Source organism: Protomyctophum bolini (genome assembly GCF_963924005.1).
Source record: "Protomyctophum bolini genome assembly, chromosome: 3".
Lineage (NCBI taxonomy): Eukaryota > Metazoa > Chordata > Actinopteri > Myctophiformes > Myctophidae > Protomyctophum > Protomyctophum bolini.
The window spans coordinates 24,969,920-24,984,944 of NC_137864.1; the positions used below are offsets into that span (position 1 = coordinate 24,969,920).

The 15,025-nt window shown below is 41.3% G+C and overlaps 1 protein-coding gene across 1 annotated transcript in view; it reads right to left on the minus strand.

Annotated features, from left to right (window-relative positions):
• Positions 1-12,357, minus strand: part of tbc1d9 (TBC1 domain family, member 9 (with GRAM domain)) — a 34,183-nt gene extending 21,826 nt beyond the window's left edge. The window contains exons 1-4 of the mRNA XM_080759380.1: positions 11,567-12,357; positions 4,584-4,694; positions 2,434-2,552; positions 1,663-1,891 (exon numbers count right to left, since the gene is read on the minus strand). Of these exons, the coding sequence (XP_080615506.1) occupies positions 1,663-1,891; positions 2,434-2,552; positions 4,584-4,694; positions 11,567-11,687 (580 nt within the window). The 5' untranslated portion in view covers positions 11,688-12,357. The remainder of the gene's footprint in view (positions 1-1,662; positions 1,892-2,433; positions 2,553-4,583; positions 4,695-11,566) is intronic.
• Between the last annotated feature and the right edge of the window lie 2,668 nt (positions 12,358-15,025).

Consider the following 15,025-nt stretch of genomic DNA (forward strand, 5'->3'; position numbering starts at 1 on the left):
AATTGAATGATCAATCGTGTCAAATGCAGCCGTTAGATCTAGAAGTAAGAGAACAGATACATGTTTCTTGTCGGCAGACACCCTAAGATCGTTCATTACTTTTACAAGTGCTGTTTCTGTGCTATGGCCTTTCCTAAAGCCAGATTGGAATTTGTTGTGCACATTATTATTCTGTAGAAATACATCCAATTGATGAAAGATGCATTTTTCCAAAACCTTGCCCAGAAAGGGTAGATTTGAAATGGGTCGATAGTTACCCAAAACGGAGGGATCAAGATTGTGTTTCTTGAGTAGGGGCCTAACTACAGCAGTCTTCAGTGAGTCTGGGAAGACACCTGATTGTAGAGAGCTGTTTACAATTTTTAGTATATCTCCAATCACACTGTCCAAGACCTCTTTGAGAAAGGTGGTGGGAATTGTATCCAATGAACAGGAGGATGATGTCATCTGTGATATGGTTTTGCGGAGTTCGTCTTCATCAATTTCGCAGAACGTTAATAGGCTCCCCCTGGGGAGATCTACCCTGGGACCATTAGCTGCTGTTTGAGGGTTTGTGCTAGCAGCAGCACCATTCATAATTCGGCTCTAATGTTAAATATTTTGTTATCAAAAAAGCATGCAAACTCATTACACTTAGCTTTAGAGGCCGGGAATGACTGCTTGTAGGACTGGGGGGGGTTTATAAGTCGTTCAATGGTAGAAAAAAGGACTCTGGCATTTTTCTTGTTCTCATTTATAATGCCAGAGAAATATGCCTGCCTTGCTAGACGCAGGGCTTTGTTATAGGCGGCTGTTGATTTTTTAAGAATTTCTAGTTGGCTGGTGAGTTTGTTTTTTCTCCAGGCTCGCTCGGCTCTACGACACTCTTGCTTCAGTGAGCGGGTATGCTCATTTATCCAAGGTGTTATTCTGGTGTTATGTTTCTTTTTTGTTTTAAAAGGAGCCACTATATCAAGAGCTGACTCTAGTTTAAGATTGAAAATTTGAACCATATCATTCACTGGGGGGGTATCGGGCAGGGGGGGGCCCAGATGACGAGAGAACTCGTCGGCTGCAGAAGGGCTAAAAAAACGCTTTTTTATGGTATATTCAGTGATGTTTTTCTCTAGTTCAGTGACAGTCATATTAAAACACAGCAAATAGTGGTCTGATAGCTCAGGCCTTTCAATAGTCCTTTCCACAATGATGTTCAGCCCTTTAGAAATTACCAGGTCCAGAGTGTGCCCATGTTTATGAGTAGGCCTATAGTAGCCTATAGTGTTCTGCGTTCTCTCACCTTCTCCCTATTATCACTCAACAAGAGGCCTCAGGGGCTAAATCAGCACAAACAAAAGGACTAATTTATTTAATTAATTTACATCTAGCAAATTGACAAGAATACTATAACATCTAACTACACAAATTTGCCTCAGAGGCTTGTTCCTAAAGTACTACAACAACCTCAAACAGAAGAAGAAGGGGGAGGGGCTATTAGATGTACACGTATGTGCATGCACACACTTGAAATTATATTGACTTTAATTCATATCCTGGGGACTTGTCCTAACGTCAGACATTGTCACTGCAGATATTTTATATGATTAGTGGAGATATGCTGACCTGGTCTGCAATTCATGCATGGGAGACTGGTATCATAATAGGATAATTTGCAGTGTGTCCTACCCTCTTTCCCTAGAAGGTAGGAGTAGAAGCAGACGTGGTTGATGCTCAGGTAAAGCCAGCCCTGCCGCGGCACCTTGCCCTTCCAATAGCTGCAGGAGTAGTAGTTCACCAGCTTCTCCTCTTCAGGCATTCCAAACAGCTTACGGAACTTAGCCATGGCCTCCTTGAACTTGTCTGTGTCATCGTCCTCCTTAACATCGTGGTTCTTGTTGTACTCTGCTATGATGCCCTGAAGAGAAGCAGAGAGGGTGTGAAAGGTTGAGTACGACTGTAGGGGAGGGATGCACAGCTGCTTTAGATGTACAGTAAGTAGGTGGTTCACACTAGACAAGAGGTTCAGCAAAGTATCGGTAATTCTTTAAGGAATGCGTACAAGAGGTCTTTTATCTTAATGTTTACACATGAATCTTTACCAATGTTCCATTGGAAATTGCACATGGTAAGATGAATGTGCTGTGAACACTGAAATATTTTCCTTGTTTATTACAGTGTTTGCCTGTACATTATGCAGTTTTAATTCTGAAGTTAAAGTACAATTTTAGTTTAGTAATTTGCTTTTGGAATTCACCAACTGACTAGCCTGGCCCAGCCTGTATGATTTCTGGTCTAGAGGGGCAGGCTGATCTGAGCTGATTAGCTAAATACGAGGAAGTGGGTGCCAGAAAAACCTGGGTACAGAGGCTACCAACTGACTGATAAAGCAACTTCTGAATGGAAAACGAGCTTAAAAGTGAATAATAACATCCAAGTCAACATGTATTCAACAGTCACCTGAACTTTGCCCTTGACAAAGGTTGTGATGTCATTCTCATTCTCAAAGATGGAGAGCGTCTGCAGGAGGTTGTGCTCCAGCCACTCCCAGTGCTCAGTGATCTCTTTACGGGATGTCCCTGTGGGGAAGGAAGTGAACCATTTACCACCTCTTTTATAATTTATGCATTTAGCTCAGCTGGTGTTCTTAACCCAGAGTGACGTTATAGTACAAAAAGACATGTTAAACCAGCTTGCTACTGTAGCATAGTAGTTTTCATGATCTACAACACAGACTCTCTCTACTGCATAGTTTTCCACTGGGTAACGCACGGTAATTTCGTGCTTGAAGCAATGATTTAATCTTTTAAATTACGCAAAGTAAACACGGTATCACAAACATTTGATTGGCCAACAAATGTCATCTTGTTTTCAGCCATGAACCCCTGAGAACCATTTGGGGGTTTTGTCTCACTGGTTGAAAAACACTACGTATATCTACAATGCAAAGTAGCTCCGTCCCTCAACCTTGACCTCTGTTGTCTGCCATGTCTAGCAGTTGGCAGCAAAGACCTCTATAAACAGGCTAATGAAGATCAATTCAGACCGTCTCTCAGGGCGACTTATAAAGTGCAAAGAAAACAAACATGAAACCGGCAGCCGACAGACTTCTTTTGTTTAAAGTGGGAAATTTGGTATATACCGTAGTCTTTTTTATTGGCCTAAAATATTGTCTATATACATACATTAATGTACCGGTACATAAAGTATAGAAGTTACTGTGATTCCATTATGAGTTATATAACGAATTAAAATGGAAACAATAACCGATAATTCTTAGTGGTTAGCAAAGGTTTAAAGTGGGGGATTGTCCAAAAACAGGAACCGGTTAAATTAAGGCAGGCTGCTGTGAGTCATCATCCTTCCCATTCCCTGCACCAGCCCTGACTGACAGACTACTCCCCTCTCTCTCACTTTGTCTCTCTGGGCTCAGGGTGTTATGGGCTGTGAAGGTTGCGTAGAGAGAGGGATGGAGAGAGGGATAGAGGAAAGGACAGAGGAAGAGAAGGGGAGAAATGAATGTAGTGAGTGAAAGACAGCAAGGAAAGGTGGATAAACAGAGGAAGTGAGCTACTACCATTTCAGGACCAGGCAGCACTTATGTAGGTAATGAAAACCATGTTTTTATTTGGTACAGTTGGCACAGTGGGGAACCAATTAAATGCAATATTGTACATTGTGATTGAAATGTGGATTTGTTGATGCTGAATGAACATGATGAATGACATACGTATACGTACAGTCCAATTTAACAATTTGCCCTGAAATTGCACTAAATAATATGTCCTGTACTGCTGTGGTCGTTTTTGGCTGGGGACCTCCATAAATGTTTTGGCCATGTCTGCGCGACCCTCACATCTACCAGCATGCCTTGCACTGCGTTGACGCGTGTGTCATCATGTGATCGGCCAGAGCCAACAACACATTTTGTAAGGCTGTTTTCTCTGAATCAAGGCTGCATCCGCCGTGATTGAACACAACGCAGATGTTCTGGCTTCCCATCATGCAAAAGGACTCCAATTCTAGTTTGTGGCACGTTTTAAAAGGTTTTCTAGTTGTTTCTTTCTGTTGTAATCTAGGCGCCATCCGTGGTGACTGAACACAACGTGGACGTTCTCGGATAATTTCTGAAGTTACAGTATGCTGTGTCGAAGTTACAATATAAACGCTTCGGAAGACAAATGCATATTTAAGGCGCTCGCAGTGTGCACTGTGACTAATGGCGGATTTGAGAAACAGAAGCTCCAAGCACCGCATGGAAACGGAAGACGGAGTGACGTCAGAGAGGGTGCGAGCATAAATGGCAGTTCCGACAACAGCACGTAAGTCACATGATTGTGAACAGCACGTTGTGAACAGCACGGACATAATCAGTGGTTTACTTGAGTACTGCATTCAATTATATATTTAACAACCAAAATCAGGAAGCATACCAGACCAGAGCTAGTACAGGATGCCCAGACAATATTCCTGTGATCCTAACCTGATTTATCTGATTCAAGCCTGAATTATACTTTGTCATATGATTATGTCGCACAATGCTCACAATATGCGATAATAGTGACATTAGAGCTATAACTTAGAGGAGAAGAAAAAGTGGGGTTTCATACCATGAGCAATGATCCAGTAACCTAAGGAGTCTGGTGTCTGGTACAGGATCCTATATGGAGCAACTCGAGCACTGGAGTCTAGGACCACGTCCAGCGTCCCCACCAGCAGACCTGTGGGAAGAACCCAGAATAGAATGAGTGAACTGGTTTGACTGAGACGGTGGTGTCACAGACAAAGACTGAAGTATATTATATGCAGTTATTATTCACAAAACCAGACAGAATTGAATTACTCCATTATGTAGAGCACAAGTACAAATAGTATCCAGAGAGAAACTGATTAGTATGAGTTGCCTATAAAGCTTGATGAATAGTATATCATTATATTAACGTCCATGTCCGTGATGTATTAAAGAATGTGCCACCCCAATCAATATTCCTCCTCTGTGTTCTCTGAAATGTTCCTGAAACCTCTACATTTTATAAGCTATGACATAGCACGGGCTCCCTGTCATTCATGATAATTCTCAGTACAGAGACATTTTCCTCTGTCATGTTGGAAAACAATATAAACAAAAAGTGGGAAACTTCCACGGCATTGTGCAAGTTAAACATCCAGAACTCAAATAACACCAATCAGACATCTAGCAGTGGTGTACCTCCTTACTCAGTGCTCTGCTCAACACTCAACAGTGTGCTGATGTTGTTCGCATACGTACGTACGTACAGTGTGTGACTGATCGATGTGCTGCGAAGGTGAGTGAGGATGAAGTCACCTGAGATAAGCAACAGCAGCCTCTATCTAATCTAATGGACCAGACAGAGAGATAATGGAGTGCCATAATGCATTGGAAGGGTTTTTCCCGGCTGCTGTTGTGAATAACTGCTGTATGCTAGAAAGCAAAACAGATACTGGCTGGCTGGCACAGACGGACAGACAGACAGACAAATAGATAAATAAAAACGTTGTGTTCAACATGCAGTCAGGACTCAGGACAGTACTGTATAGGCTACCCTCTGAACCAGTAATTAATTTATGCAATAATATATGCAAATCAGTCACACAATTATAGTTGATGAACCCACAACCTATGACCACAACAGAAAAAATTAAAAAGTGAAAAGCACCTCCAGAGAGGCCAATTACATTGCCCAGAAGCGTAGCAGGACATTAGACAACAATACCCTGCTCAAAGTCAAAAGTAAAGCTACATTATACATAGACTGTCGCTGACAGCTATACCCTTCACAGCTGTGAATATGCCTGTGGGTTAGTCGCAAGTAGTTAATCAAGAAAAAATACATTATGCGTGTGTGTGTGTGTGTGTGTGTGTGTGTGTGTGTGTGTGTGTGTGTGTGTGTGTGTGTGTGTGTGTGCATGCGTGTGTTACAGTAAAATCAATAAACCAGTGAGATCAAGAAAACTGAAGAAAAAAAACATAACTAAATGTTCTTTTGGAACAGAGTTGTCAAACGAATTTAGATCGCACAATGATTTCAATTTGTCAAACATGCTATGCTTTAGAAAAAACTCCTGTGACACAGCATTGGTTTTCAAACAAAGCCTGTTCATGTTTATGTGCACATGTCAGACGCAGACCTGAGTTGGCCTTCATAAAGCCAGACTGGTTTCTTCAAGGGAAAAAACTCTACAATCCATGTCCTACCATACAGAATCGTCAATGCACGAGTTAATGATTTCCTTTCCATAGATGATGTATGAGTTGTGTGCACTGACTACTGCACATGTCAAATGAAATAAATGACAGAAACTAAACTAGGCAAGCATACAGTACAAACAGCAGTCTCCAGGCAAAGAGAGGAGGGAGCCACCAACTCATGTGATGCCTTGTGCTTTTCTAAAACAGGAAAACAAGACCAGAGGCAGGGCTGCTAGTGCCTAGTGCCTATTGTTATGGCGAAGCAAAACACTGTTGTAAAAAACAGCATCTTTAAAAGAGTATAGTTATTCGTCCATTTAATAACAGAATGAAAAACTGCAAATGAGAAAATTGTACATTGACGTGTTATAACTTGTTTGCTATGTTATCCAAACCTGTTTTTATAGTAAATATAGTTGCGAACGCAGTGAGCACTTACTATGAGACCTAGCAGATCATGTCTGTCTGTGTGTCTGTCTGTCCCGCTTTTGTGCCCATATATGGAGCTGAGTGAGTGTCTCGCTGTTACGTCACCATGACTCAGCCATAACCATATAAGGAGTCCCCAAAGCAGCTATACGTCCAAAACCCAAATATGTACGAGCTGCGTTCGCTTCCCGCGTTTGCGCGTCTTACTCGTGTTATAGTAAATGTTCTTCTGTCACAGCCTATATTCTGCTTGTGAGACAGCATTTGGTGATATAGGATGTTTCCATCCATGGAGCACAAAAAGGTCCATATTCTGTCCCCTGATACAAAAGAAAAATCAATATGGTTTCAAATAACAGCAAGCTGATCTCTTCTTGAATCATCATCATCCCGTGTCCATTTTGTTCACGTTTCGCTGCATCCACAGCTGCAGTGTGTTTACCACTTTAACATCACACTGCCATAAGTAATTTGATAAAATACACCAGTTGTGTAGTAGATAATAACAATGTTGTCCCCACTGTGAAAAGTATGAACAGTTAAAGAGAGAAAGCAATACCTGAGCATTGATTATATGGAAAAACTTCAGTTGTAGTTTAGTTACAGCGAGACAAACAAGATTGCTCTCTGCATTGTGAAATGTCAGATAAGAAAATTACTGTCGTGATGGTGACATTTTTAACTCTGAGCACTTGACCATTTGAAGAGGTGTCACGCAAAATTTACAATTATGCTTATGCCTAGGTCGAAGCTCAATATCAAAATGCAATTTTAATTAATCTCTCGAGCATTCCAAACCCAAATCACATGCATGTGTCCGGTGACAGACAACACCAAATAGCCAATAACAATCAGAAGAATTTTTTAATTCTTTGCAAGAGCCAAATCCTTGTCATTGTGGAATGTATACTATATTAATTGTTCAATGTTCAGGTAAATTGGCATGCTTAAACATTATGAGGCTGCTGAAGTGTGAACCACACATTCTTAACAGCTTCTATTTGGCACTGCATTCAGTTGGTGTTTGTTTATGATCAAAACAATTAACACAGAATACATTTATAACACATTTGAAAAGTATGGGATGGCACGTTAGGTGGTGAATTCAAATTGTATCACACATACGTGTTAAGAAGCCACGTGTCTGCCTGAGCTGTGCATCAGAAATAAATGTCATGGGCCCTTAGTTAACTTGGACAGGGACACCCACACAACTTATTTAAAGATAGGCCTTATTAGTTAATATAATTATAATTATAATTATAAGCTCTTCCCTCTGTATCATCCCGTGGAAGAAGTGTTTCTGGGCAATGCCAGTGCCAACTGCCACAGAGAGAGTCCGCTCGTCGATTTACATAACAATGACATCATCCCGTCGCACCACTCAGTGCATTTTGTATTGCTACAGTCGCATCTTCAACGAAGGGAGGCAGGCAACATGTGAGGGATAGTTATGGAGCTATTGTGATTGCCAGCGTGAGAAGGGGTAATTTTAGCCAGTGACAAAGCAGTACATTTATTATTCTATTTGGTTCAGTTGACAAAATTGTGTTTAAGTTGATTTCAAGATTTTAGCTCATCCTCGGTTTATTTAAAAGTAAAACAGATTGGTTCATCGACTGTACCACTAAATGACTGAACATGTAACAATACTTTTCTAAAACTGACATCATTGTGTAACAGAATGGTTCATATATAGTGCATACTAAACTTTGCCAGGCTGATCTTCAGAGACGTTCAAGATTAAACGAGCACTATCCTTACTTTTTTTTATCACATATTCTGAATCTAGAGTATTCTTAAAACCTCATAGACATCACATCTTGAGGAAATCTAATATTGGAATTGTCTATCGGCCGTCTCTGCACCATGAATTAAACAGACAGACTGAATCCGGGTCAAGGTGTACAAGAAAAATCTCACTGGATTAATTGATTCCCATAACCATTTTTGTCTCTTATTTTTTAAAACTTTTGGATGCATTATGCCCAAGGCGAAGGCGGAGAGAAGTGCAAGAAAGGAAGGGGATGATTCAGCATGAGCAGGAACAAACAGAGTAGCAGAAGTACTAGCAGAAGTGCAGAATAGATAGTGTTCAAAATGTAAATTAGGATAATAGATTATGTTAAAACTACATTAGTAGTTACAGGTCAAATGCACTATACAACGCCTATACAATCTAATGCCTATACAATCCCTACCTAGCACTTATCTTTAATTATGTATGTTTTATATTATATTTCACAATAAACTTGTGAAAGGGGGCATAACCTTGGAGTACAGCTGGGTTGCCAACACCAGGGCATATATATAGATAGATATACAGTTATACACACGGCATCCCAGATTATGAAAAACCTTGATCAAATGGTAATGTGTACCAATTTTGTTGAGTTTTGGACAACATTTGTAGTAGTACTAACATAAAGTAAGGTTTTGAAGAAAATGAGAAATGGCTGAAAATCGAGTCAGGCACACATTGCTGGGGCCGGCTTGGGCCGCATGGTTTTTCTAATCCCCATTTCCTGTAGCCTGGTAACGACATAAGAAGAGTGTTCTGCCGGAAGTCTCGGCCGGAACCCGGAACAACCGTTAAACCACTCAATTGGCACCTGAGTAGAAACGATTAATAGACAGGATACCATTGATATGGTTGACTGTACGCCATTTTATTTTCAGATGTTTTCCATGAGCTTTCTATCATCTTATTATATAGTATGCAGTGTCACTGAGCAGTATGGGTGGGAGGGTTAAGGGATTTCTTTATCTTTTTTGTCTTTATTTTTTTTCTTTCATTTTGTTTAATAAAAAAAAGTATTTCATATCATAATGTTTGTAATAATTTATCTGTTCAATAAAAACATATTTGACAAAAACAAAAACAAACACTCAATTGGCTAGGTCTTGCCCAGTGTGCATTTCCTGTCAATCTACAGGCATACTGCAGGTTGAAAAGGCCCTCAGCTCTGAACTCGGTAGAATCTGCACCTGGCTCGCCGATAACAAACTATCTTTACACCTGGGAAAAACTGAATCAATTCTCTTTGGATCTAATAGTAATCTCAGCAAGGCAGATGGCTTCCTGGTTAGGGTGGGTGACAATATTATCACACGAAAAGATGAAATTTCCTATAGGTTCCATCCTGGAGGCTAATTTTTCCGGTGATAAAATGGCCACCAACGTAATCAATAAAGTAAACTAAACTGGTCAACAAAAACACCTTGAAGACCCTAACAGGAGCCCTCGTACAAGGTTTCTTCGACTATGCATGCACCTCTTGGTACCACAGAACCTCAAAGTCCCTTAAAACAAGGCTCCAGTGGGCCTCACCCCTGCCCACTTTGACAGGCTGGAATGGCTTAGGGTCGAAGACAGAGTACAGCATCTTGCAATGGGTCTGGTCCACAAGATTCGATACACCACCAAGATACCCATGTACCTGTCCAAATACTTCCTTAATGTTAACGAAGTCCACACTCACAACACCAGAGGGAAACCATGTGCAACCCAGATTCGGCTCAAACAAGGGACAAATTTATTTTCGCTCCTATGCCACCAAAATGTGGAACGCCCTACCAACAGTCATTAAGACATGCACATCCCTTGACTCCTTCAAATCCGCTCTCAAAGGGCACCTACGGAGGGCTGAAATTCGAAACTGGCTCCCGTAAAATCTGAGCTCTAATGCCGGCAGAAAAGGGCATTAGGGCTATGGACCAGAGCTAGTGAAGCACTAGCCCCTCTCGGAACCCTACATAAAGCTTTTATGAAATTTGATTGTCGCTTTATGTAGGGTTCCTGGTCATGATAAGATTTTCTAATGCGATTGTTGGAAGGCGGATATAAACAAACTCATCGTTTAGTCGATCGGCGCGGTATTACCACGTTTTTTCCTGTGTTTGCTTACGAATGTGCGAACTATAAGTACCTTACATACCTCTGAGAAAATCTCCTGAGTCGCGGAAGCCGTTAAGTATTTTTAATCCATGTTTGATAAAAAATATCGCTTTGATTTCCTCTTGTTTATTTACCGTTTATTGTACCGCCTCCCGATGTGCGGTTGGCTTGTGCCGGCTACGTCAAAGCTATAGCACCACTAGCTAGCCAGATAGGCGGTACAATGAGGTGTCAATAAACAAGGTAGGAAGAAGCGACATTTTTAATCAAACATAGATTAAAAATACTTAACTGCTTCCGCGACACAGGATATTTTCTCAGAGGTATGTAAGGTACTTATAGTTCGCACATTCGTAAGCCAACACAGGTAAAAATGGCGTAAAACCGCGCCGATCGACTTCTCCTTACGTGTTTACATTGTATTTGTGTGTGCTTGTGTGTGCGTAACTGGTGGCAGCCCAGCGTGAACCAGGGCCCAATGGGTAAAGTAATCAAAGTGTCAGAAACTTTACTACATTTGGGTTCTGCTTGTGGGGCTAGTGAAGCACTACTACTACTTTGAATATAAGTGGAGAACTAAATTAGTATTTTGCTCAGCAAACTGTCACATGACAAATAGGTCACATGACCTATCTTCTGGACTCTGGATAGGCCAATTGTCATTCCAATAACAGGAATCAGACTCTTGGCAGTGGCACACCTGGTACTGTTGTTGTAAACCTGATTGACGTGATTCTCCAGAAGTAAATCTTATGGACTGGACACAAGAGTAACTAGTAAGTAAGTAGTAGTACCAGTGTCACTGTCACTGTCACTCAATGATCTCAATCTCCTGCAATGCATGGTTGCGTGTGCATCCGTACACTGCAAAATCCTCAGTGATGTGATAATGACCGACAGTATAGGCCTACACATGGAACCAAATTAACAAAAGAGGAGGCTATATTTAACTCAACTGAGAGTGGAATTGGAACCAAACGGACCCTTAAAATAGCAGCATAGACTAGAGAAGGGCGGGTATAGGAGAAGAAGAGGGATGATAAATTATAACTCACCCGCCAGCCCTCCACCACCATCTCCATGGCCCTTACGCTTCTGCAGTATGAAATAAGGGTTGGCTCGTTCTGTGATCCACAGCGCTCCGGCCAGTAGCACGTCTTCTGGATTGACCCACATTATTCTCGTTAATTAAGATAAGGGCACATTGATTTCTAACTCCCGACTGCAGAATTGACCTATTGGAATTTCAGGTTTAGTTGTCGATACATAATGGCACTGGCACGCATATAGTCCGCTGTAGCACACGTCTAAAGGCCCCGATATTTTGTGTGCAAAGTCCTAGCGTACATAAAAAAGACGCACAACTGAACGTCGATATAATATAATTAAACCGTTCCACTTCCACGGTAAGCTAGTACCTATATAAGCACACAGATCGATTGGCGTGCGGAAGATTGGTCGGAGATGAATATGATAGATTTCAGCACAGCGCAGCGAAAGCTTTTAAATAAACAACATTCCGTGTTATTAGTAGGCTAAGTGTAGGTAGTAGAGATAATACTGCGTGGTCTCTGGGTAATCATTCGAGCAGCTCAAACGACCAGTCTTTGTTGTCCACCACCATCATCATCCTCCTCTGTATGGCAGGTGCGTGTGATGATTCAACACGCATAGTGCTGTGCGCTCCCACAACGCGCCGCAGCAGCTATCAACAACAACCGCATACAATCTAACCTACTGTGCTCTCCACAGAGTCCACACACACACACACACACACACACACACACGCCGCCCGTCCGTTTTCCTTTCGAAAATATGACATTAGGTACGCCACAGCCAAACAACAAACAAGTAATACCCTAGATAGACCACCTCTACTATAGCGTAGCCTACGTCGCTGCCACACTCTAGGCGTCACAGCCTGGCCACCGGCTTACGTCACCGTGTGGGAGGTGGTGGAGGCACAGTACAGTAGGCTACAGTAGCCTATGGCGCACAGATAGAGGTGTCAAAGAAAGAAAATTTCAGAAATCATGAATGAACGTATGAACCTATGGAATGAACAGACAGTTATAGCCCCAATCCAAATGTCAACAGCTGCAAAACGATGGACGGGGGTGGAGGACATGCACAGGTTTATTTTAATCTACACAGACAGACAGCTGTCTGTCTCAGCTCTCAGACGTTTTGCATTCAGTAGACTATTTGTGTTCCTTCCTAGGATGGAGAGTGCAGGGAGAGCATGCATAATAACCTACACAATATTGTATTTCTACGTAGGTTGATGTTCTCGTGGACCCATATCTTATCATTTATTTTCATTTTTTCTCATGATTTTTGTAAGCCATTTTTTTCACTCGGTGACAGTTGCCTATAAACTGTAATGCTGGGCGCTATTCCTCTTCCTCATGTTTTTTTCCCGGGACAACATGCAACTCCACACAGAAAGGCCCATTTTGCCAACCCCACCTATAGGGCATGGGCGCTGATGACACGCAAGATCGAGAGAACACAGTCCCAGTGAGAATAAAAACCTATAGGACCATCTATAGCTATCTGCACTCTGTATTCTTTCAAATACAAACACAAAGTATTATTAGACCAGCAGAAAATAAGTTTCAATAGCCTACATAAAATGGTCTGTCAGTGCACTGAACTAAATGACTCATGCCCCGAACTATCTGTTCCACAAGTTACTTTATGAATCACATCCTCATTTAGGCCTATAAAGGTCTTCCTCTAAAATAACAAGGAAAGCAGTATTCTGGAATGTACAGTATTTTGGTATATTGACGTTTTTTCTCTTTGTCTATTTTCCAAGGACAAGGCTTTATAAATACTTAGAAGAAAACATGTGAGACACCAGAGGGTTAAATCGGAGACAGAAAAGAGAACTATTAAGTCAAACTGAAACAGAACCTAGCATAATGCATGGGTTAACGATCCATAAGTTGGTAAATACATAATGATATAATTTGTTTAAAATGCATTATCCCCTGCCAAAACTGAAAGCTGAGTGGCATGAAGAAATCTGAGAAATAGTAGGCCTTAATAATATCATGTTATGAGGTGCTTTTGCTCAGTCTCAGCCATATCAAACACCAAAGTCTCACTCAATAAATTGTCCTAGTTTTAAACTGAGGCACCTAGTACAGCTATTGAACAACAATGTTGCTGTTAGAACATTTCCCTTAGACCACATGTAGGCTAAAGGTTGAGTTATAGGCTATACTTATTGTGCATGGGTGTCATGTGCCAAGCTTGTAGATCTACTATTTTCTGGTGTGCAACACTGGCAGAATGCATGGTAACATATCACTGTGTTCTCCGCACCTGCGACTCGATGGATTACCACTCACTCACCAAGGTTTATTACACACACAGACTAGGCCTAATATATACAGTATAGGGTAGTATATCTATGACATACCTAGTAGATTATGGAAACCATGATGAGAACAGAATGAGCAGCACGCTTGCATCTCATATTGTACATAAAGTCAGTCCCTCTGATACAGTAGTAGACAATCATCATGTCATGGTTATCAATATGCTTATGCAGCTATATGTGTCATCTGAGATTCTGAGTCAAGCAGCTAAGGCCGGAAACCATTACAGTTACAATGTCTCGGAAAAAAGATGAAACAATATAAATATTGAATGTTAACAGTTAACACACATGCAGTAATAGTTGTGAATGGATATTCATTACACTAGTTAGTGTCTGCCTAACACACACACACAAAGGAAAGCAAACAAACTCACAACGCGCATAAGCACGCAACACACACACACACACACACACACACACACACACACACACACACACACACACACACACACACACGCACACACACGCACACACACACACACACACACACACACACACACACACACACACACACACACACTGATGATAAGATATACCCAGCAGAGGGCGGCATATTCACAGTACTCATTCAGTTATTTTTTTGTAGCCGGTTTTATAATGTATTTATGTACAAAACTGGCAATCACACATAGAAAGACATGTCAGCTATGAAAAGAGAGAAAGGATTAATACAGATTAAGCATTGACTATAGAGGACATTATTATTAATTGGTAGTCACACTTGCTTGTCCCACCAAGGCATCCCCATGAAGTCAGAGGAGTTTAACATAAGGGTGTCTATTATTGTTGCCCAGGAAAATGACACAATGATACCAAACATCAGAGTAAAGGTGTCTGCACACTGCTGCGTTTGACAGATTTACAGGCTACTTTTAGCCTACTCCGGCATGAAATTACACTTGTTTTTAAACTTTTTCTCCAGCGTCAAAGCCAAATCTCCCCTGGCATATCAATAGGCACTAGGCAGAGAGCTCTGGAGAAACCCTCCTCAGCAGATGTCTGTACCTCTTGGTATAAACATAATGAGCTGTATACAAACCACCAGCTGTAACACTCTTCCTTCCGTTCCATAGAACGGTAGAAATGGTACTTTTTGTGTGCATGAGTAAAACCAGCAGGCCTG